This window comes from Vanrija pseudolonga, chromosome 3 (genome assembly GCF_020906515.1).
Source record: "Vanrija pseudolonga chromosome 3, complete sequence".
Lineage (NCBI taxonomy): Eukaryota > Fungi > Basidiomycota > Tremellomycetes > Trichosporonales > Trichosporonaceae > Vanrija > Vanrija pseudolonga.
The window spans coordinates 445,541-467,948 of record NC_085851.1 but is presented as its reverse complement, the minus strand read 5'-3'; the positions used below and the strand labels follow the sequence as shown (position 1 = coordinate 467,948).

Below are 22,408 nucleotides of genomic sequence, written 5' to 3'. Positions count from 1 at the left end.
TAACGCCCACAGCCAGCACGACAAGTGCAGACAGAGATCGGCGCGAAGCAGCAGCAGCACAGCGAAGGCGCGAAGGCCACACCACCACAAAGATAGTCTTTTTGCACCTCGCGTTCCCCTGTGCTCCTGCGCCTTGCCACAACTCATCGTTAATGGGGGGCTGCTAGCCACCGCCTCGTCACATTTGCGTATGGCAAGGGAGCAAGCGCATGGTGACACACCCAGTGGTGACACCTGTTGGCAGCGTTGGGGCCAAGTTGGCATCATAATAGTCCAGGCATAGGGGTTGCAATCAACGGCATGGCGTGTGAGACGGAGGGGCCGCGAGGGGGAGGCAGAGAGAGGTACAAGGGGAAGTTGGGGTGTGTAATGTCAGTTTTCGGCGGGCATACCGGCCGTGCTGTGCTGTCCTTTGCCTTGGGCACAGTCACCACGCATGCACCACCACGCACGAGTAAGCAAGCCCCCCTTCTTTACCCCTTCATATCATCCGACGGACGGTAGATGTGCAGCAGTAGCAGCTGTCGGGGGTACGGTGCGGGCGCCGAGGTGCGCGACTTAAGCATGTGCCACTAGTGCGCTGCTCCCTGCCGCCGGGAGCGCGTGGGTGCGGCGCGCGAGGACTAGGCTGGAAACAGCCCAACTGAGGGACCGAAGGCATGAGCCGGTGCTGGTGGCTTGGTGGCTGCCGGCAGGGGAGCAAGGGAGGAGGCGGCAACCCGTTGAATGTTTTGAATGTGCGGCAGGGCGTGCGCTGTTTGCGCCGTTTATTGCGCCCGGTTTGGCTCACGGGTCTGGCAGTACCCATGATGCTGTACGGCACATGCCAGAATGGCCAAAACGTGCGTGCGAAACGCGACAACGGGGCGACGGCCTTGCGTGAAACGAGTTGCTGCTCGGCTCTCTCTGGATCAGGAAGGAGATGAAAAAAGTTGGTCAGCCAAGGCCAGGCCAGGCCAAACAAGTGTCTGCAAGCGTCTGCTTGGTGTTGCACCATGACAGCACAAGAGTCTGCCAGCCAGCCAGCCAGCCAGCCAGCCAAGTGCCGCCATGATTCAAGGTCACTGAGCCACCGGATCCTTTGCTGTTGGGAAGTTTATCCCTGGGTTGATCGCGCCCAAGATAGTTGCCCACTGTTGAGGGTCATGGATGAGGCCCTGTACCCCTTGTATTGCTGTCGTCAGCTTTGTGCCGCGGCGGTGAGGGCGGCGACAAAAAGACCGGGACCACGACGACGAGCACACCAAAGGTAGCACTAACCCTCCCGGTGGAACCGGGACCCTGTACTATGGCGATCCTGGTGGGCGGTGCGTCATGTCGCGTGGTAGACACGTGTATTTGGTTCCGCCGGTCTACACCGCTGAGTGGAGGTGGGGTCTCCAAAAACACCGTCATCTTGTCGTCGGCGCGATTGTCTGTCCTTCCTCGCCTTTGAACATTTCAGCATCACGACGACGACACAACGACACGCACGATGGGGCCAAAGAAGCGCCCAAAGACGGACCGCCCAAAGCTGTCATCATGGAGCTGGAGCACGCCGTCAAAGCAGCACACCGCGAGCCCGGCCGTGGACGAAGACGACGACGACGACGAGATCCAGGTCCTCGAGGCGTGGCCACCTCCTCAGCAACAAGCGAGCTCGTCCAAGCGCCCACGGACGGCATCAGCTTCCCCCGGGTCGGCTCCCAAGCCCGATGTATGGGAGGAAGACACGACCGAGGGCATGGGCATGGACACGGACGAGGAGGTCGTCGAGCTGGAAACAATGGGCGGGTTCGACGCCTGTCCGATCTGCAGCGAGTCGCTACGCTCCATGTCGAGGGAGGTGAGCTGGCTGCCATCTGCTGAGCTGACACCAGGTCGCCGAGCAGCACGTCAACGCGTGCCTTGACGCACCACAGCCCAAACCAAAGCCAAAGGCCCCAGCCCCAGCCCCAGAACGTACCCCCCGCCCCATCACCGCCATGAGCCACGGGCTCACCCTCTCGCCACGCCCCTCGCCTTCTCCTGCACCGCCAGACGGCAAGCCCAACGCGTTCTCGGTGCTCATGAACAGTCATAAAGAGAAGGAGCAGTGGAAGGAGGGCGAGAGCGCCGAGCTGCGCGATGCCAATGGACGGCGAAACGGCCCGAGGAAGGCGCCGTTCTACAAGGTCAGCTAAGGTGTCAATGACCATAGCTGACAGCCAGGTCCTCACGGGTATGCCTATCGCCGTCGACGCGTTCTGCTATGGCGCCATCCCAGGCGTCACGGCGTACTTCCTCACGTGAGCTGAGTTAGAGGCAAAACAAGCTCACTCCAGTCATGCGCACTCAGACCACTACACCAACCTCACTGGACGGTGGCGTCACGGCCCGATATACTGCTCCCAGACGACGGCCAACCTCGTCATTCACATGCTGGGCGTCGAGCGGCAGTGGGTGGTGAGTAAGCGTTGTGATCTGCGCTCACGTTAGCATGCCTTGCCTGATGACGAAGAGTACGAGATTCCTAATACGGGCGGTGTCAAGGTGACCACCATCGAGGCGAACCACTGTCAGTTGACCGTTTGATGGGTATCAACTGACACTACCAGGCCCTGGATCGTCCGTGTTTCTCTTCGAAGGACCGCAGACCATCCACTCGGGCGACTCGACGTTCAAGAGCCCTTATGTCGGGAGCAAGAGGACGTTCAGGTATCTCCACTGCGGCGACTTTAGGGCGTGAGTTGTGCTCAGACGATGCGCCAACTCACTTCCCAGGTGCCCAAAGCATGTTCTTCATCCTGCTGTGGCGAGGGCCAAAGTCGATACAGTCTACCTAGACACGACATACCTCAACCCACAGTACTGCTTCCCACCGCAGCCACTGGTCATCGAGGCGTGCGCCGCTTTGGCCAAGAAGGTTGTGCTGGGGGAGAGCGTCGGAGGCTCGTCCGAGGACATCAAGCCGGACGTCAGTGATGGCGCGGAAGATCTCGGCGACACCTTGGACGGCATTGGGGAGGACCCAAATTACGACGCCGAGGACGTCAAACCTGACATCGATGTCAAGCCAGATATCAAGCCTGACGTCAAGCTCCACCCCGCTGCCCAAGCCTTCGAACTGCAGGAGCGCTCTGTGGCTATGATGGAGGGCTGGCTGGTCAAGAAGGAGGCCAATGGTGACATAAAGCCCGCTACGGAGCGGCAGGGCAAGACGCTCGTGCTGATCGGCACGTACAATATTGGCAAGGAACGCATCGTGAAAGGTGAGTTTGATGTGTCCCGACTGCCCACAAGCTCACACAACCAGGCATTGCTCAGGCCCTTGGGTCCAAAATCTATTGTGACCAGCGAAAACGCTCTATCCTTGACTGTGTAAAAGATGCTGAGCTTCACGATATGCTCGATAACGACCCCGTCAAGGTGGGTTTCTCTTCAGGCTACGCTTACCCGCCAGTGCCAGGTTCATCTAGTTCCACTCATGAACATCTCGCTGGAACGGCTGCAGCCATACCTACAAGCGCTGAAGCCCCACTTTGATCGTGTTCTGGCGTTCCGCCCAACTGGATGGACATACACACCACCAGCAGGAGCCGACACCCTCCCGGACATCAACTTTGTTATCAAACGCGACCAGGGACGCGGGTTCAGCGACGTGTCGCTCAAGCCTATCCGCGGGAGCTCTCGCCAGTTCATGATGTTTGGTGAGTCGCATAGACATAGACTCGCTGACCCTCCCAGGCGTTCCATACTCTGAACACTCGAGCTTCTTCGAACTGACGTGCTTTGCCCTGTCGCTGCCTGGGCCAGACCTCCGCGTCATCGCCACGGTCAATGTTCACAACGAGAAGAGGTGGGTGAGAGTCGACTGATAACGCTAACCCACTCAGTCGGTTAAAGATGAAGAAGTGGTAGGTGTCACCTCGTTGTTGTGAGAATGCCACCTGACATTGCAGGATCGAGAAGTGGGCGGCGGAGAAGGCGAGGCGTAAGGAACGTGGCCTGAGCGTTGTTGTCGACTACCGAGATGAGACTTATGTGGGTGTTACCGGCTTGTCACCTACTGACCCACGCAGTGGTAACTCTTGTTGTATCCCTCATTCACATTGTATCTTGTAGGCATTCGTCCATGAACACTTTGCATCGACTTCTGCGCCACGAAGTTACCACCCCTAACTCGACGCCACTCACTGTGCTGACAGACATCGACGTCACAGAAGCCGAGTTACAAATTGTTTCCGCCGGTTCTTTCAATACCCCGTCACTCAACTCTTCTCTTGCCATCTGCTCTGCTTCATCCACTGCGCACAGTACACTACCCGACACCCCAGGCCCTCAAGCGTCAGCAATGGACCCGAGCATCCTCGGAGTCGGCATCTTCCGCAAGCGCAGAGCGTCAATGGAGCCCGTGGACCCCCCACCACCAGCCAAGACCCCGCCGCCCCGCATGTCCCCGAGCAAGGCAGCGCCAGCGCCGTACGACACGCCGCCCGCGGACGGGCGGAGCGCACTGCTTGAGCTGCCTGACGAGGTGCTCGTGCAGGTCTTTGCCTCTCTGCCGCTTGCCGACCTGTCCCAGAGCTTTAGGGTGCGCTGCGGCTCCACCCTTGGTTTCCCACTGACGCCCCCGCAGCTGTGCAAGCAGATCAACGAGGTGCTCACCGACTCTGCGGCGATCACATTGCAGGTTACGCTGCTTGCCAACCGGCTCTCGATCAACCCGAACGCTGTGCGCGCGCGGCCCGACCTGCTGGCCCAGCGGCCGCTCACGTCGGCCGAGATGCTCGCGACGCTGCGCGACAAGCTCGAACGCTTCCGTACCCTCTCGCCGGCGAGCACGGCCGTCGTGCGCCTCAAAGAGGGCGAGGGAAGCCTGTACGAGTACCTCGAAGGTGTGCTCCTGCGCACCAAGGACGGGCACGGGCGCAAGAGCAACGAGCTGGCGGTTTACGATCTGCGCGACGCGGACACTAGCATGGCGCAGAAGGCTGGGCGTGGGGATGGGGAAGGGGAGAAGGAGGCGGTGGCAGAGGTGGAAGAAGAGGAGGAGGAGGAGCCCGAGGTCGTCGACCATGAAGACGCGCTCGCCGACGCAGACGGCTGGACCGACGTCGAGAGCGTCGCGGCCAACGAGCTGGACGTGAGACGTGAGCACCGGTTCGGGTTTGCGATTTACGAACTGGCCGTCGACCCGGGCCAGGACCTGCTGGTTCTTGTGGAGCTCAAGTGGGTTGTGTGATTTGTGGGGCTGCGCTGACGGGGCAGGAACACTGGCCGCGTGACGGCTCCCAGCGCCAACATCTTCCTCAATACCGGCGGCAGATCCATCTTCAACATGTCACTGCACCTGTACTCGCTGAGCACGTTTGAACCCCACCCGCTCGCGGCGCAGCCGGTACTCGAAGTCCCGGTGGACCTGTACCAGACGCAGATCCACCTCGACTTCCAGATCTGCGATGACGGCCTGTTTGTCATGTCCCGCCGCAGCCGGGGCGTGCGGGACACGCTCGTCGGGTTCCAGTGGACGAGCGGCAGAGTCGTCATGGCGCTCCAGTCGGCGCCGACGCAGTCGTTCACGTCGTTTGTGCTGCTTTCCCCTTCGTCGTTTGTCATCCCGACAATCGTGCAGCGCATCGACGCCAGCCTCGGACGCATCACCGACCTCCAGGACGTGTCCGACATCACCTTCACGTACACACTCGACCTGTACACCTTCCCGTCGTTTGCCCAGGTGCCGCTCGAGGAGCTCCCACAGACCCCGCACATCCCCACGCTGGCGACCATGGTCAAGCTCCCAGACTTTGACTACGATCTCATCCGCGAGATTGCGCCACCAATGACCTCGATCCGCACCGACCCGCCCCCACGTCACCAGTACGCAAGCTACCCGCTGCACGCGCCGCCGCCGTTCCGCCCCGACCCGGAGAGCGGTATCGCCATTATCGAGATCCAGACGGGTGTAGCATCAGAAGCGCGCTACGTCATGGTCATGCAGAAGGCGTCGCTGCTGAACCGGCTGCCGGCCCACCAGCCCCCAGCAGGAACGCAGCCGACCGTCGTGCCGTGGGACGCGATCTCGCCCGAGCTGCGCGTGTTCGGCCCAGATGTCGACCCCACTGGTAAGTTGTGACTGGACCGCACTGCTGGGGACAAGTGCTCACCACCCCACAGCGTGGGTGTGTTATGTTTACCAGAACCGCTACGTGATGATGGTCGCGGATGATGAAGACGAGGACGCCAACGAGCTCCTACTGTACGACTTTGATCCGATCCACGTGCGCCGCGAGCGGCTCGACCGCCTGCGCCAGCACCCCGAGCTCAGCGACGACGAGCTCGAGGGCGAGCACGACGGCGTCGAGCTCGTGCTAACCGAGACGAGGATCTCCGCGCCAGATGGTGTGCGGCACGACCTCTACTGCGGCTCCAAGCTTCCGTACCTCGTTGTCCGCAAGCCGGCGAGCGACTCGAACGTTGCGCTCATTGACGGCGAGCGGATTCTTACCATGACGGTGGGTGTGGGTTCTAGTGGCCCCGCTGACGTGCAGCACGACCGTTTCTCGAGAACCGAGGAGGAGATGGTCGAGGTGTGGCAGATGTAGGGGGGGTGATGAGCGGCACACGAATCAATCCATGGCAATACTATAGACACTCATGCATGTACTCTATCACTCTAGGGTGGTCGCGGCGCGGCGCGGCGCTGGGGCGATCCTCGGCGGTGGACAGCGCTATGCGCCAGCAGGCCGCAGGACCTTGCCCATGCGGATGAACGACACGACCTCGCCGCCAAACGTCTTGGTGAAGACCGTGGGGTCGAGGACAGCGTAGCCAAGTTTCTCATAGAACGGGGCCTGTGCGGCGCGCGCATCAAAGTGGAGGAGGAGCGGCTTGTCGCCATGGGCAGGGGTGAGCAAGGCAGCAGTGTAGGCCATCATGGCCTTGCCGACCCCCTGGCCCTGCAGTTGGGCGACAACAGCAAGCTTGCGCAACTGCACTGCCTCGAGCAGTCGTGTATCGGCGTCGAGCGCGTCGGGCCGCGCGAACGCCGCGCGCACGAGCGTGCCGACCGCCACTGGCTCGCTCGCGTCTGGCCGGAATGCGCCAATGTGGACCGTGCCAGGCGCAAAGTCGTACTCGTACAGCTGGGCATCTAGGGCGACGTTGGGCCACAGCACCGCGTGCCGGATGGCGATGATCGCCGAGGGGGGTATTTCGCGGATCTGCACGGCGAGGGGGGGCATGGTGCGTGCGGGCTGGGGCGGGGGCGGGAGGTTGGGGTTGGGAGCCCTCGCTGTCGTTGCTTTTATGTGCTCTGCGCACCAAGGCGAGTTAAGAGTTGCTTCGCTGTTGCTCTCCAAGTCGCAATGTGGAGTCGACCCTCGTTAATCTCGCGCCTGCGCGTCGGAGAGGTCCGAACTCGTTACGAGGTCTGTGGGCGTGGGCCGTTGCTATCGTCGCTATGATCGCTGTTGTCGCTCTTGCTCTTGCTTTCGGCGCCGACGCCGCCGACGCCGAGCTGCTCACCCTTGTGCTACTGAGCTCGCCGAGGCGTCCTCGTCCTCGTCATTGTGCATATCAGCCAGCCATCAGCTTGGGTGACTGGACTCCCCCCCCCAATGCCGTCAGCCACTCCACCACCGCGACGCGTCAACCGCATCACGTGACCCCTACGCGCGCGTTTCTTCCCTTTCGCGCGGCTGACGATTATTGTTGTCAACATTGCTTTTCTTCTCACTCACGCGCTGCTCACTATGGAATCGACGGCCGGGCTGAGGTATCCCCTCGTGGCGGGGTATCGTATCGGCGAGGAGATTGGCGGCGGGGGGTTTTCCAAGTGGGTGGCGGTGGTGGTGTCGGGCTGGCCCTCGACACCATTCTCGGGCGGGCGTGCTTCAAGCTGACCCCCCCCCCCCAGAGTCTTCCGCGCAATCGACGACGCAGAGGGCCGTGTGGCCGCGTGCAAGGTCGTCAACCTCTTCATCTCGCCGTCGCTCGGGTACGGCACGCCAAACGTCAAGGAGCTGCAGAAGGAGGTGCAGGTGCACAAGTCGCTGCGCAACCCGTACATCCTCGAGTTTGTCCACCACGAGATTGTCGAGCGCGAGAAGGAGGCAGAGGGGTACGTCCCGGGGTTGTACATGATTCTCGAGCTCGCCGTGGGAGGGGATCTGTTCGACAAGATTGGTACGTGGAGCACGGAAGCGTGGGCGTAGCGAGGTCGCGCTGATCATCCCCCCTCGCAGCCCCGGACGTCGGCATTCCTGAAGACTTGGCCAAGTTCTACTTTGCCCAGCTGGCAGAAGGCATCGTGGGTGCCGCTCGCGAGGCATTGCTAACCACCCCGCAGGAATTCATCCACTCGCGCGGCATCGCCCACCGCGACATCAAGCCCGAGAACCTGCTCCTCGCCGCCAACGGAAACCTCAAAGTGACCGACTTTGGCCTGTGCGCAGTGTTTAGGTACAAGGGCAAGGAGCGCAAGCTGAGCGGGCGGTGCGGCTCGCTGCCGTATGTCGCGCCGGAGGTGAGCTACCTTTCTGATGGACTCAGCTGACGCCAACAGCTCGGCGCGCCGGGAGGGTACGATGCCGAGCCGGTCGATATCTGGGGCATGGGCGTCGTGCTGTTCACCATGCTCGTCGGGAGTGAGTTGTGAAGCTCAAACATGCAGCTGACAACAGACACGCCGTGGGACGAACCGTCCCGCAACTCGCCCGAATTCACCGCCTACCTCTCGGGCGAGATCTGGCAGATGGCGCCGTGGAACAGGATAACAGGGCAGGCCAAGAGTGGGTGCCCAACTTGTCTTCGGTCACCCGCTGACGCCGCAGACATACTCCAGCAGCTCATGCTCGTCGACCCCAACCGCCGTATCTCGCTGCACGCCGTCAAGGCGCACCCGTGGTGCATGACGTGGGTGGTTTGCTTACCAAGGATGACAATAGCTGACCCCGCAGCCCGTCGCAGCTCACGCGCGAGCAGATCCCCGAGGCTCTAACGCAGGGTATGCGGCAGGAGGGCATGATGGCCATCGCGGACCCGACGTTTGCGGACCCCTCTGCGCAGGCATATGCCGTGTCGTGAGTCCGCTGGCAGATCGAAGAATTCAGCTGACACGCCACGCCCAGTCGCTCGCAACGCGTGTTTGGCGAGAGCCAGTGGGGCAGCCAGTGGAACCCGCAAGAGTCGCAGTTCATGCGCGGGACAGGTAACCTCGTGAGTGGTGGCGGGTCCTCTGCTAGCAGCACCCCTCACACCCCCAGACACAAGGCGGCGACTACGACAACATTACAACACGCTTCTGGCTCAACCTGACACCACAAGACGCCTTCCTCCTTCTGCAGCAGTTCCTTGCGGCGTCGCTGGGCGAGGACAACGTGCAGGCCAACGCCGAGCGCCTCGTCATCCGCGTCCACAAGCCTGCAGGCCAGAAGAGCGTCACGGGCACGTTTAATCTGCGCGCAAGCGACGCGCACGCGCCAGAAGGCCAGACGCTCGTGCGCATGAAGCGTGAAAAGGTGCGTTGGAAGCCCATTGCCGAGACTAACGCGACGCAGGGCTCAATCCTCCACTGGCGCGCGTTCTGGTGGGCGACGGTGCGCAACGCCCATCTCGAGCCGTATGTCGTTCGGGGCGACTCGTAGGCGGAGTAGTAGTAGCATACCCAGCATAGTTGTAGCATGGCATAATAGAGTGAGTGTGTGGCGCCGTCCGTGGCGGGTGGCGGGGTCGGAGCCGCCTCGGTGTTGGCTGTTGGCGAGGGAGACGGTCGGGTCGGAACCGTGGCGGAGTTGACCGATGCCAAGTTGGGGAGCCGTGGGGTGTGCCTGTTGTCGTGAGAGAGCGAGTCAGTCACGGAACGAGCACGGCGTGCACATGGGCGTTGACGACGGCGGTGTGCATCGTAGCATGTAGTGCAGGTGTACACGAGCATCGAGGCGGGGTTAGAGGTCGCGAGAGCACTGCGGCCGGAGTCGGTGTGACGTCGTTTTCTGGGGAGCAAACACTGGCCCGCGCGCTCCACCTCGCCGCCACCTTGGCGAAGAATCAATCCACTTCAGAAGCTGAGCAGCCAGTGTGTCCGCCTGTGCTCGATCGTGCTCGAGTGACGGAGCGATAGCGATACAGTACAGTCAATGCTGCGTCCCCCGCGTGGGGCCACGTCCAAGCGTACAAAGCGTTCCGAAGCAGAGCGGGGGCGTGGGCACGGGCCGCCCGCCCGCCCTCGGCCACATCCCCCCCCCCTCAACGCCCGGCACAATGAATGAACATACATGGTCAGCTATGACAGTGACAATGACTAGTGACGCGCGTAGGCTGTCTTTTGGTGTGGTGTGGTGGTGGTGCGAGGATGATAGAGGGTACAACGGGGGGTCGGGTCGTAGGATTTGTGTCGGTCGTGCGTGGGCTGGTATGGCTCTCGGGCTGCGGCGCCGAGGGCGTGTGTACAATGCGTTGCGCTCATGCGAAGGGTTCGTCGCTATGCGTGTGGTGGGTGGGTGGGGGTGGGGCCGGGCGTGGTTATGGTTGTCGGTGTCGGCGTTGGGCGTCGGGCGGAGTAGTTGCTCTGCTCGTGTGAGCCACCGCGAGTCACACGACACCAGCCAAACCACTCACCTCGTCTTCCGTGGTCCTTACTCCTCCTTAGCAGGGGCAGGCGAGCCGACCTTGCTGCGGAACAGCGCGCGCAGCTTGCCCCGGAGGGCAGTGTTCTGCCATTGCCCAGTGATGGGGTTGACGTCCTCGGTCTCGAACACGCCCTCGCAGTTCTTCGACTTGCGCACGAGCTCGTTGAGCGCCGCTTCCGGGGTAAGGCCCTCGGGCTCGCCCGGCAGCTTGGCGGGCACCTTGAGCGGCTGCTCGAATGCCTCCTGCTCCACGCTCGGCACGAGGGGGGGCGCGCCGCCCGCCAGGTCGGCGTTGGGACGGCACAGCGGCCCGGGGGGGAACGAGCAGAGCGCGCGGGTGGCGGGGCGGGGGATGGCGCGGGTGGCGGTGGATGCGGCGCGGATGAGCATGGTGTAGTTGAGTGGTGGCTGAGTGGTGGTTGATGAACGAGAACAAGACGAGTGAGATGGATGTGGCCGTCGTCGTTGTCGGAACGCCAGTGTCAGTTTTTACCGACTCGTCGATTCGCTGCTCGCTGCTGGTATTTCGAACACCCAGGCGCCCAATTTCCACTCCACCCAAACTAGGCAGATTTGATCCCGCGATCTTCACGCCGGCGGGGTCTCCGCATCCAAACCCGCGGCCGGCCGGCCCTGTCCGTGACGTTGTCGGAACTTGGCCGGGCGTGGAGTGGAGGAGCTGCTGGCTTGGCATCGTCAACAAGGTGGTGGTGTAAACAACATCGACGTCAGTGGTGCTTACTCGTGGACACGACACGACACGCTCGGCGATTAATCGTCGCCATAATGAATGTTCGGGACCTCGCATCGGCGTCCATCGTTGCTGCAGAATAGTAGACAAGGTGGACGCCGACGCCACGCCGAGCTACTGCTTAGCTCACCGCACGAGTGAGACACACTGCCCCCCGCCTCTCGGCATCGCCTGTCCGCGGGTGATCCAGTGTGCATCGGCGGCGTGACGGTGTGACCGCGGGTGATGATCGTCGATACTAGCCGCGAAGCTTGTGCGAGGCGGGGTGGCTTTGGCTGCGAGTGCGTGGTGCATGGTGCATGGTTCTTAGATGCAGGAAGAGGGCAGGGCATGGCGATCAGCGCTTCTGCGAGGAGAAGCTAGCTCCTCCTCCTGCTCGAGGCGCTTCTGACAACTTCTGACCCCCAACCAGCAGCTGACTTTCCACGCCTTGGCACACATCCCGCGAAGGTTGGCCGCTTCGCCACGCACGCCACACATGCCTCCCCCTTCACGCCGCCGCTGCTGCACAAGACCGTAGCCACATGAAACGCACACGACGACGCCGGCCGCGCACACGGACAAGCCCGCTCACACTCATCGGTGCGGTGGCCGAGCTGCGGAGGCCAAGCCGTCGGCTCGCTCAGCCAGGTCCCGGAGGCGAGGCGAGCTGTAGCCGGCTGTCGCTACTGCCGCTTGTCCTCTACTGTCCGCTCCGAGTCGCACCCCACCCCGCCACACCACGCCCACGACGCCGACACCAGCCACCAGCCACACCCCCGCTCCTCCCATCCAACTCCCAACTCCCAGCTTCGCACCGCCCCGCGTCGACGCACTCCCGGGACACTGGGACCTCTCCACCCCCGTCCCCTCCCCCAGGGCCGTGCCGAGCCCGAGCAGGCAATAACTCATCTTACCAGTCCCAGCTGGGCGCCACAAACTCTATCCATACCCAAAGTTGGCCGTGACCCGGGGTCGTGTGTAGTGTGTAGCTGGTACCAGTTAATATGAAGAAGAGGGGGCGCGGCGCGGCACGGGACAGGGCAGCCGCGGCTGTGCCGAGTGCGAGTACGCACACACGGGAGATGAAAGGTTGAGGAAACGGTCATGTTAAAAGGGGGTGGCGTCGGCGCGCAATGTGGTAGCGTGCGGCGAGGGTCGGAGGTCGGGGATCTGTCTGGTCTGGCAGTGAGTGGGGCGAGGAACGACCAAACAGGTACCGGGCAGCTGGGTGCTTGGGCGTGCGTACATGGGTGCGTTGGTGCCACTGGAAATGATGCAGACGACGCTCGACACCACGACGACGCATGACCCGCTTGATACAAATCCCCTGGACAAGCCCCCGATCCCTGTGTCCCGGATGCATGGCACACCTTGTTTTTGTCGTCGGCGACGTGCGCGGGCAACTGTCTGTCGCGTGGGTGCGTGGGTGTGGGTGCATTCGCTTGCTCGGACGAGCAGGCAAAGTGGAGTGGACGCGCAGCAGCAACTCGGCGCGACGCCGGGCCAGGCCCCAAAGCTTGTCGCGAAGTTGCTACACGCGCAGCCAATCCTCGACGCGCGACCGCGTACCGATCAAACTTTGTGTGTGTCAACAAACACCGAGTAAAAGGTGTGCAGGTGCAGGTGCAGGTGCAACAAGTCGCCGTGGCTGCTTGCTACATTTCGCGATCACATCCCCGATCAGTGATGACTGCAATGACCTTGCCCCTATGTACTTTGCTTACGTCGATGCTGGCCCACCCCTAGGAGTACGCTGCCTCCGAGATGAGCGTGGTGTGCATGCACTCTTGGCTAGGCTGGCGGCGAGCTGGCGAGTTACGTGTCGTGCCGTCGAGGCATTACTCCGAGCACTTGGGTCAAACACTCGCGGCCACCTGCTACGCGTCCCCCTGGCGACCCCCTTGACCCATCCCGCGGTTTGGTCTCTGCCGATCCTCGAGGGCCAGGGGTGTGTAGCAGGTAGTAGTGCATGCACTATAGCATACCTCGGGCTCAGTAGCCTGGGCTTTGCTTGCTTGGCCTCGCCTCGCCTCGCCTCGTCCAGCCCTCACACCTCCGTTGCTGTTTGTGTCTGGCACACTCCTTCAAACACGCGCCCTGATCTCTCGCGCCACGGCACCGGGCACTATGTGTGCGTAGCCCTAGAGGCCTCATGTCGGCACGCTGTGGCGCTGACCGCGCGCTGGTGCCGAGGCAGTAACTACCACACACATCCGAGGGGACAGGCAGGACACACACACTGATCCCACCATGCCAACCAGGAAACAGCTGAGACGCAAGCACACACACACACACTGGCAGAGACATGCTGGCATCATGTTAAAGGAGCGAGACCTCGCTCTTCTTTTCCCATTATCATCATCACTAACTCACCTCTCGCAGCAGAAGCAAGACCGACAGGGCATAGCCCGCGCCACTCTTTATAACCCGACACTCGTTGAGCTCGACACACTTTCTTTCTTCAACTCAACACCCACTCACTGCGGCGCCATGCGCACAAGTCTCGTGTCCGTCCTCGGCCTGCTGGCGCTCACCGCCGGCGGCGTCGACGCCGTCCCTTACCGCGGGCGCACCAGCCCAGCGCTCCACCCGCGCCAGAACGGCCCAGGCGGAGGCGCCAACGGCGGGGGCAACCCCATCGGTATCGACACCGCCTTTGGCGGTAACGGCCCTCCCGGGTCGCCGCACAACCCCAACGCTGCGGCCCCGGCCAAGGCACTCTCGCTCAACGCGGCGCCCCCCCAGCCCAAGCCGCGCGACGGCGGCGACGCTGCTGACGGCGCCAACGGGGCCGATGGGGCGAACGGTGCCAGCGGCGACAACGCCAACGCCAACGTCGGCGCTGCCCCCGCGGATGCGGCGGCCCCCGCTGCTGCCGCCGCTGCTGGCCAGCCGGGTGCCGGCGGTGCTGGAGGCGCTGGCGGTGCCGGTGGTGCTGGTGCCAAAGGTGGCAAGGGCGGCAAGGGTGGCGCCGGTGGCAAGGGTGGCACTGGTGGCGCTGGTGCGACCGCTTCCCCCGTGACCGTCTACACCACTGTCACTGTCACGCCGACGACGTGTACGAGCATTTCGTCGACGACGACTAGCTCGTCGACTACCACGACGACGAGCTCGACCACCACGACCGTCTCTTCTACCACTGTCTCCTCGACCACCGTCTCCTCGACGACCGCCACAAACATCTCGTCGACGATCACCTCGTCGTCCACGTCGACGTCGGTGAGCAGCAGCTCGTCGCTCGAGCCGTCGAGCACCACCACCGCGCCCATCGTCGTGCAGAGCTCGCCCAAGCCCGAGCTGGTGCGCGGCGTCAACCTCGGCGGGTGGCTGGTGTTTGAGCGCTGGATCCGCGGACAGCACTGGGCCGACACGCTGCCCGGCGAGAAGTGGGACGACTCGAACCCGACGTACATCCGCGACGAGTACATGTTCGGCAAGATCCAGCCGCGCGCCGACGCCGAGCGCTGGATGCGCGAGCACTGGGACACGTTCGTGACCGAGGACGACTTCCGGCTGATCGCCGGCGCGGGGCTCACGCACGTCCGCATCCCGATCGGATACTGGGCGTTCGAGCTGCGCCCAGAGGACACGTTCATCCAGGGCGCCAAGGAGTACCTCGACAAGGCTATCGGCTGGGCACGCAACCACAACCTCAAGGTCATGGTCGACCTGCACGGCGTCCCCGGAGGCCAGAACCACTGGGACCACTCGGGCCGCCTCAACGACTTCACGTGGTACAACAAGCCGTACCACGTCGCCCTCGGGAACAAGGTCATTGCGGAGATTGCAAAGACTTACTACGGGCCCCAGTGTGAGTTGTTTTTCGGGCTTGGAGAGTTTGCACCAGTGTGGCGGGACACAGGGCACAAGGTTGTGTGGCACTCGGCTTAGAGTTGTGGTTAGTGGCGGGTTCCCACTGCGCCACCACGGGCCGAGCTTGTCTGCGGGGCCGAGGGTGTAAGGTTTGGGAAATTGGTCCTGGGCCTGGCGTTGGGCAGTGGTAGCCTTGTCCCGTCGGCGACGGAGACGTAGAGTTTGGCTCTGGCTCCGACCCCGACCCGTGCCCGCGTCATCACCGCCGCCAGGCCACGCTCCGAACTCTCCCCCCACCCCACCCCACCCCACCCCGCGACCTCACTGACACCCCCCCCCCCGCAGACAAGGACGTCGTTACCCACCTGTTCATGCTCAACGAGCCCGACTACAACTCGGCACAAGGCCACCAGGACGAGTTCGCCGCCGCGCTGTACAACATGACGGACGCGACGTACACCGCGCTGCGCAAGGACGCGGGCAGCGACGCGTGGCTCGTGCTCCACGACTCGTGGAAACCCGACACCATGTGCTGCACGCGCTTCCTGGACGGCAACCACACCAAGCTCATGGGCGACAACCACTACTACCCGATCGTGTTTGACAACGGGGAAAAGTGGGCGAACGCGACGATCAAGGACATTATCAACCCGATCTGCGGCGCGACCGGCGGCCGTAACACCTGGCACATGCCCGTCGTGACGGGCGAGTGGAGCCTGGCCACGCCGGCAAAGTACCCGTTCAACGACATCGACTGGTTCGAGGGCGTCACCATGCTCTGGGACGCGCAGACGCAGCTGTTTGAGCAGTACGGCGTCGGGTGGACCTTCTGGACGTGGAAGATTGACGGCGGCGGAGCCTGGTCCTTCAAGGACCTGCGGTACTCGGACGGCGTCGTCCCCAAGGACCTCAACTACCACAAGTACAAGCTCAAGGACCTGTGCCCCGATGCGCCGCCTCCGCACCCATGGCTCGGCGGGCATTAAGCTGTAGCAGAACTGGTTCTGCGTGGCGCTCGCGCCGGCTGGCTTCCGGGACCGTGTCCCGCGCCCAGCCCAAAATCAAACACATCATCTGAATAACGGACACTACTACCTACCTACCTACGAACACTACGGACCCTCTCTCCGTTTGTACCATATGCAGTGGATAATCATGAGTGGGGTGTAATGGGGTGGTTGTCGTTGGCCGCAAAGCCACCTCGGCGTCGGGAAGAGCCGACGGAGGCCGACCCTCGGCGTCTGTGTCGGCACCCTCGGCCACCACTCCCCCCTCGTGATCCCTCGATTGATCGGCTACACTCACAACTCACGAAAGAGCTGTGCATACCCGGCGGGCAGGGCATAACATATGTAGGCAGGCGGGGCAGATCCGCTACGAGCTTGACAAGCCGAAACGAACAACGACGACCTCACTGCTGCTGCGCACCCAGATGCCAAGACCCAGGAATAAGCCAGGCGCAGACCTAGCAGCGCCAGGATTAAGGATACAGCGGGCAAGGCTAACGCCCTTTGCGTCATGCCTCCAGTGTCTCTGCCATTGTTGTCCTCAAGCGAGCTCCTCTGCACAGCATGCAACAACGCGACGGCAGGGCGCGTCGTACGCGCCATGTCGCCAGCCGCAAAAGACTGTTATTCATTGTTCTTGCTGCGCAGAGGAACGCGGCGCTGTCGTCGTTGGAACTTGGAACAAGCAAGCCAAGCCAACCAAGCAAGCCGCTTGATCCCTCCACTTCCGCTCCGGCTGTCATTCTGCGCCATGTTTCGGGAGGAAGCATTATGCACCTAGAAGGCGGTGGACTGGGCTGGCTGGCCGCACGTGGCTCTGAGTTGCGCTGCGCTGCGTTTCATGCAGCGGGCGGGCGGCCTTGTGGTGGACGGACAGACGGACGAGCGAGGCCGCTTTGCCGCTGCGGTGTAGTAGGGGCGGATGGCAGGCGGGCAAGGAACGGACGGAGCGCGGGGTCATGCTTGTGTGAGCTGACGTTTGTCCGTGCCGTGCCGTTGTGCCGTAGCAACTGTCCGCTTGGGACCGGCTCGAACGGAAAGTTGCATTAGCAGAGAAGAGCAGAGCACGAGCGGTGCTGGCTGGCTTGTGCATGTGCTGCATGACCCTTGTTGCTGTTCGATGCTTGGCATTGGCAGAGTGAGTAGCGACTTTGCCGCTTTGTGCATCGCTGGCCGCTTGCGGCGTACCGTGACTGCTGCTGTTTGTCGCCTATTCACCGTGGCGTCGGCGTGCGCGCAACTCTCACTCTGCACCGAGTTGCTCCTGTTTCTGCCGAGAACGGCGGACGGTGCATGCACTCGTCCGTCACTCGCTGCTGCGCTCTGCATTCTGCTTTTCAATCTCATTCTTGACGACGACGAGACGACGACGGTAAAAGGCTGTTGCCGAAAGTGACGGCCAGTGACTCTCTCTCTCTCTCTCGTTACCCGCCCGCCCAGCCCCAGCCAGGCTCGAAAACCCACCCCAGACCCACCCACCAGCCACCACTTTGGTTGTCCTGCCTGCCTGCCTGCGGCGTTCCAAGTGTTTCTTGGCTCGCCGTCCGTTCTGCATAGCCCCGGCCCGCCTTGCACTTCCTCTCTCCGCTCTCGTCCTAATTCATTCCGACTACTACAAACCAACTACTCGACATCCGCGGCTGATGCCCAACACTGCATCGCTCGCATCGCTCGCATCTCGCATTCCACAGTGACAGTCACCCACCCACCCCCCACCACCTCCCTCGTCTCACTCGACCCATCACTCATATCCCATCACCCAACCCACCCACCCATCAACCAAACGCCAGAGCCCCGCGCGCGCGCCCAAACGCCCCCCAGCCAGCCGCCCACACGGACGATCCAGGCATCAAGCAGCAACGAGCCGAGCGGCTCAACCCCTACCCACCTTACATGACACTGTCGACTCTCCCCCGACCACCCCCACACAGCCCCTAGTCCGCACCAGCACCATCAGCAGCAGCACACAAACCAAGCAGCAGCACAGTGGGAAGGCGCCGGCGCCGGACACTTGAATCCTACACAAAACACGAGGTCGCTGGCCGGCCATGCTCATCCTCCCTCCTCGGAGGCCCGCGCCTGGCGCCCCAGACGCCGCGACAAATCCTCGCCGACCACGGCGGAGACCACTCGCCGCCGCCGCCGACGCACCCCCGCCCCGCGCGACCCGCGCAAAGCGACAACAGAACGACCAGGGGCAAAACCAACAACAACCACAACAACCTCCGCCTTCCCCTGCGCCGACCCCCGTGCCGCCAACACCAGCAGGTGCGCCCCCACCAGAAACGACGACAAAGCCCATCGTCCACGGCCTCCAGCAGCCCGCGCCTTCGCCAGAAGGCAACGGTGCCGGCGGAGCCGGAGTCCAAGCCTTTACCTTCACTGCTGAGGAGGCCCCCGCCGGGCCTTACACCAACACACCAGCACCTCCTCCCGGCGCATCCCCATCAGCGCCTGGTGGTGCCGCTGCCGATGCCGCCCCGAGCACCGGAGGAGGAGCTGCTGGCAACAGCGCGCCGCCTAACGGGTCTCCCTCTGACCCGGCTGGCGGCGGCGCAGGGGGCTCGAACTCGAACCCTCCTCCAGGAGCGAGCACGCCCGTCACGGGAGGGGCCAACGGCTCTAGCGTGTTTACGGCCTCTGGCAACTCGTCCACCTCGTCCTTTACAAGAACAATGCCGTGGACGTACTCGCCGTCGCCGCCCACCAAAACCACGTCGGGCAAGGGCGCATCACAGACCACCTTTGTGCCCGGGCACGTCTACAACCTCACCCTCGGCGGCAGCACCGACTCGTCTGCCGTCTACTCGCTCCCCATGTCGTTTGGGCACAACGGCGGGTCTTCGCGGAAACGCGGGCCCGATTGGGACGGCGTCTCCCCACAAGTAGTCAACATGCAGATCGACCTCGGCTCGTCGGATATGGTAGGTTGGCGTGGAGGTTTGAATGCAGATCTGACTCCTTTCCCAGTGGGTCGCAGCAGATACCTGCAACACGGTCAACTGCAAATCTGCTTCGTCACTCTACAACACGTCCCAATCGATGGACACCGACACGGCGATTGGCCTCAATTACCAGACGGGCTCAGTTGCGGGCAACGTCTTCTGGGAGCAGGTCACGTTTGGCTCGTTTTCAATTGGCTGGCAGGCGTTCGTCGCCGCCTCGACAGTCTATAACGAGGACCTGGGCGGCGGCAACTTTGGTGGTCTCATCGGTCTGGCATTCCCTCAGAACTCGATCATCCTGTCCAAGATTCCCGCCGGAACTTCGTCCCAGCCTGACGGCGCGACCTTCCTCGACAACCTGTTTGGCTCGGGAGCGTCAGCGCCCTCGCAGCGTTTCTTCTCGCTGTCGCTTGAGCGGCGAGAGGATGTGCGCACGGCATCGACATTTGGCATCGGTGCGCTGTCGACCAGAGTCTGCCCCGGACAGTGTGCACCAAACTATGTCCAGGTCATCCCGGCCCCCAACCTCGGGAAAACTGGTTTCCTCCACTGGCGCGTGCAGATTGATGGCATCAAGGCGACCAAGTTTGCCGACGAGAAGAACGGTGCTGGCCCTACGACGACGAACATTACTCTTGGGCCGAGCCAGGTCGACTCGACCCGCCGGACACCTCTTGCGATTGTCGACTCAGGTGGCCTCGCCACGCTCGTCGGCAACAAGGCATTCGCAGACAACATCTACGCACCGTTCGGCGTCAAGGCCAGCAGCGACGGACTCTACCGCATGTCGTGCAACACGCCCATCGCATTAACAGTCTCCATTGGCGGATTCGAGTACCCGGTCCACCCGCTGGACATGTCGTACGTGGACCCCAGCGACCCGACCCAGTCCCAATGTATCGGCGCGGTGCAGGTCGCGCCGCTAGCCAACAATGCCGACTTTGTCCTGGGCTCGTCGTTCCTCAAGAACGTCTACTCGGTCTTCCAGTACCCTGACGCGAGCAAGGGCGCATGGCAGCCCACGGTCGGGTTCGTGTCCCTCACCAATCCCAGCACCGCTGCCAAAGACTTCTACGCCGTGCGTAACCTCCGCCAGTCGCTCTCCGACGTGTCAAACGGCAATGGTGGCGGCGCGCCTCCCAGCCCCGGCGCAGGTAGCCCAGCAGCCCAGCACCGTGTCGTCTCTACGGCCATCATTGCCGCGTGCTCCGTCATTGGATTCTTCGTACTCGCCGCGGCTGCCTTCTGCGCGTGGTGGTTCTGGCTACGACGCAAGCTCGGCGCGACCGGAATCGTCGAGTACAAGATGGCCAATATGAACGGCGGAAGCAGCCCGTCGGACCAGGGCATCTCGACCGTCCGGAGCCGGAAGCACGAGGCGACCCACCGCCAAAAGAGCATGGTCGAAGGATACTCGGACTACGACATGGAGAGCTGGCGCTCGACCAACAACAGCGCTGAGGACTCGATCCGGCTCTCAATGCCTCGCGTAACCGAGGAGTTTGGCGAGCAACACCTCCCCGACGGGCTCTCGAACCACACACGTGGCTCGAGTATCCACCAGAGCCTGTTGTTGGCGGACCACGGACCGCCTCTTGGCTCGCCAACGTCTGACATGACCCCGGGTGTCAACACACCCCGGCGGGCAAGCTCGCACATGAGCGTTCAGATCTCTCCAGGGGCCACTGGCCGACTCGTCGACCTCCCCAGCTCCCCGCCGCCGCCATTGGGGCAGACCTCGCCCAGACCTTCGTTTGTCAACATGCCCAAGTCGCCGTCGCAGCGCTCGACAATGACCCTGTCCATGTCCGGTCCCTTCCCCACCAGACCGACGAGCATGCAGTCGAGCGACTACGAGTACTTCTCCATGTTGCCCGTTCCCACTCCAGAAGACAGGGAACAAGGGGGCCACACGCGGACACCGCTGAGCACGAGCTCGCTCCACCGCATGTCAACGCCATAACACGGACACTCTCACTCTCAATCTCACTTTCTTGCTCGCCCTCGCGGCGGCCAGTCTGTACGCCTTTCCTTTTTTTCCTTTTCTATGATCTCAGGGCCTTGTGTACAACTGTAACTCTGTACTGCTACCAGCACCCACAACATCACCACCAACCCACCACCACCACCACAATGGACACTTTCGGCACGTATTAGCACAGCTCGCTTTGTACCTGTACAACAATTACATGTCAAATGCTTTCAAAGGGCGTCTAGTTAAATGGGCTCATCGTGATTCGCTCGCTGCCAAAGTTTGACCACCCTCGACCATCCCTGATGTCGTCGCTGGGGCACCATCTTCTCGCACCCGATCACTTGCGTTGCAACCCTGCATGCACCTGTTATCATCGTCACTTGCTTCTTATCAGTTGCCACTCAATCTAACCACGCATGAACATAATGCCAATTCATCAGGATGGCGGACCTATATAAAAAAGACTACAAACTACTCAGACAAACGACGCCGCTTTACTGGCCTCCACGAAGACGGAGAACCAGGTGGAGGGTCGACTCCTTCTGGATGTTGTAGTCGGACAGCGTACGGCCATCCTCGAGCTGCTTGCCGGCAAAGATGAGGCGCTGCTGGTCAGGGGGGATGCCCTCCTTGTCCTGGATCTTCGACTTGACATTGTCGATGGTGTCGGACGACTCGACCTCGAGGGTGATGGTCTTGCCGGTCAAGGTCTTGACGAAGATCTGCATACCACCACGCAGACGAAGGACGAGGTGGAGAGTCGACTCCTTCTGGATGTTGTAGTCCGAGAGAGTGCGACCATCCTCGAGCTGCTTGCCGGCGAAGATAAGACGCTGCTGGTCGGGGGGGATACCCTCCTTGTCCTGAATCTTCGACTTGACGTTGTCGATGGTGTCGGAGGACTCGACCTCGAGGGTGATCGTCTTACCCGTGAGGGTCTTGACGAAGATCTGCATACCACCGCGGAGACGAAGGACAAGGTGGAGCGTGGACTCCTTCTGGATGTTGTAGTCGGAGAGGGTGCGGCCGTCCTCGAGCTGCTTGCCGGCGAAGATGAGACGCTGCTGGTCGGGGGGGATGCCCTCCTTGTCCTGGATCTTGCTCTTCACGTTGTCAATCGTGTCCGAAGACTCGACCTCGAGCGTGATCGTCTTGCCCGTGAGGGTCTTGACGAAGATCTGCATACCACCACGGAGGCGGAGAACAAGGTGAAGGGTCGACTCCTTCTGGATGTCTTGGTTTTGTCAGCACAATGCTCCTATTGTCACGGCGGTGCCAAACTCACTGTAGTCCGAAAGAGTGCGGCCGTCCTCAAGCTGCTTGCCGGCGAAGATCAGGCGCTGCTG

The 22,408-nt window shown here is 62.3% G+C and overlaps 5 protein-coding genes across 5 annotated transcripts; 4 read left to right on the top strand and 1 right to left on the bottom strand.

Annotated features, from left to right (window-relative positions):
* Positions 1-1,474: 1,474 nt before the first annotated feature.
* On the top strand, positions 1,475-6,563 carry pso2 (DNA cross-link repair protein pso2/snm1; the record flags this gene model as incomplete). Its single annotated transcript, XM_062770258.1, has 11 exons — positions 1,475-1,825; positions 1,860-2,153; positions 2,191-2,267; positions 2,304-2,428; positions 2,480-2,536; positions 2,577-2,703; positions 2,743-3,230; positions 3,555-3,668; positions 4,296-5,190; positions 5,230-6,083; positions 6,136-6,563. 11 exons carry the CDS (start codon positions 1,475-1,477, stop codon positions 6,561-6,563), a joined length of 3,810 nt encoding a protein of 1,269 aa, XP_062626242.1.
* A 126-nt stretch (positions 6,564-6,689) lies between these two features.
* On the bottom strand, positions 6,690-7,202 carry LOC62_03G003720 (uncharacterized protein; the record flags this gene model as incomplete). Its single annotated transcript, XM_062770257.1, has 1 exon — positions 6,690-7,202. The coding sequence occupies one exon, from the start codon at positions 7,200-7,202 to the stop codon at positions 6,690-6,692; it is 513 nt and encodes a 170-aa protein (XP_062626241.1).
* Positions 7,203-7,712: 510 nt separating this feature from the next.
* CHK1_0 (Serine/threonine-protein kinase CHK1) lies at positions 7,713-9,605 on the top strand (the record flags this gene model as incomplete). Its single annotated transcript, XM_062770256.1, has 10 exons — positions 7,713-7,795; positions 7,877-8,145; positions 8,205-8,269; positions 8,309-8,485; positions 8,525-8,606; positions 8,643-8,750; positions 8,793-8,874; positions 8,919-9,041; positions 9,090-9,177; positions 9,225-9,605. 10 exons carry the CDS (start codon positions 7,713-7,715, stop codon positions 9,603-9,605), a joined length of 1,458 nt encoding a protein of 485 aa, XP_062626240.1.
* A 4,207-nt stretch (positions 9,606-13,812) lies between these two features.
* exgA_1 (putative glucan 1,3-beta-glucosidase A) lies at positions 13,813-16,121 on the top strand (the record flags this gene model as incomplete). The annotated part of the gene is made up of 2 exons (XM_062770255.1): positions 13,813-15,133; positions 15,481-16,121. 2 exons carry the CDS (start codon positions 13,813-13,815, stop codon positions 16,119-16,121), a joined length of 1,962 nt encoding a protein of 653 aa, XP_062626239.1.
* Positions 16,122-17,576: 1,455 nt separating this feature from the next.
* On the top strand, positions 17,577-21,309 carry CTSD_0 (putative aspartic-type endopeptidase CTSD). The gene is made up of 2 exons (XM_062770254.1): positions 17,577-19,066; positions 19,113-21,309. Exons 1-2 carry the CDS (start codon positions 18,191-18,193, stop codon positions 21,048-21,050), a joined length of 2,814 nt encoding a protein of 937 aa, XP_062626238.1. The 5' UTR covers positions 17,577-18,190; the 3' UTR covers positions 21,051-21,309.
* The last annotated feature ends 1,099 nt before the right edge of the window (positions 21,310-22,408 follow it).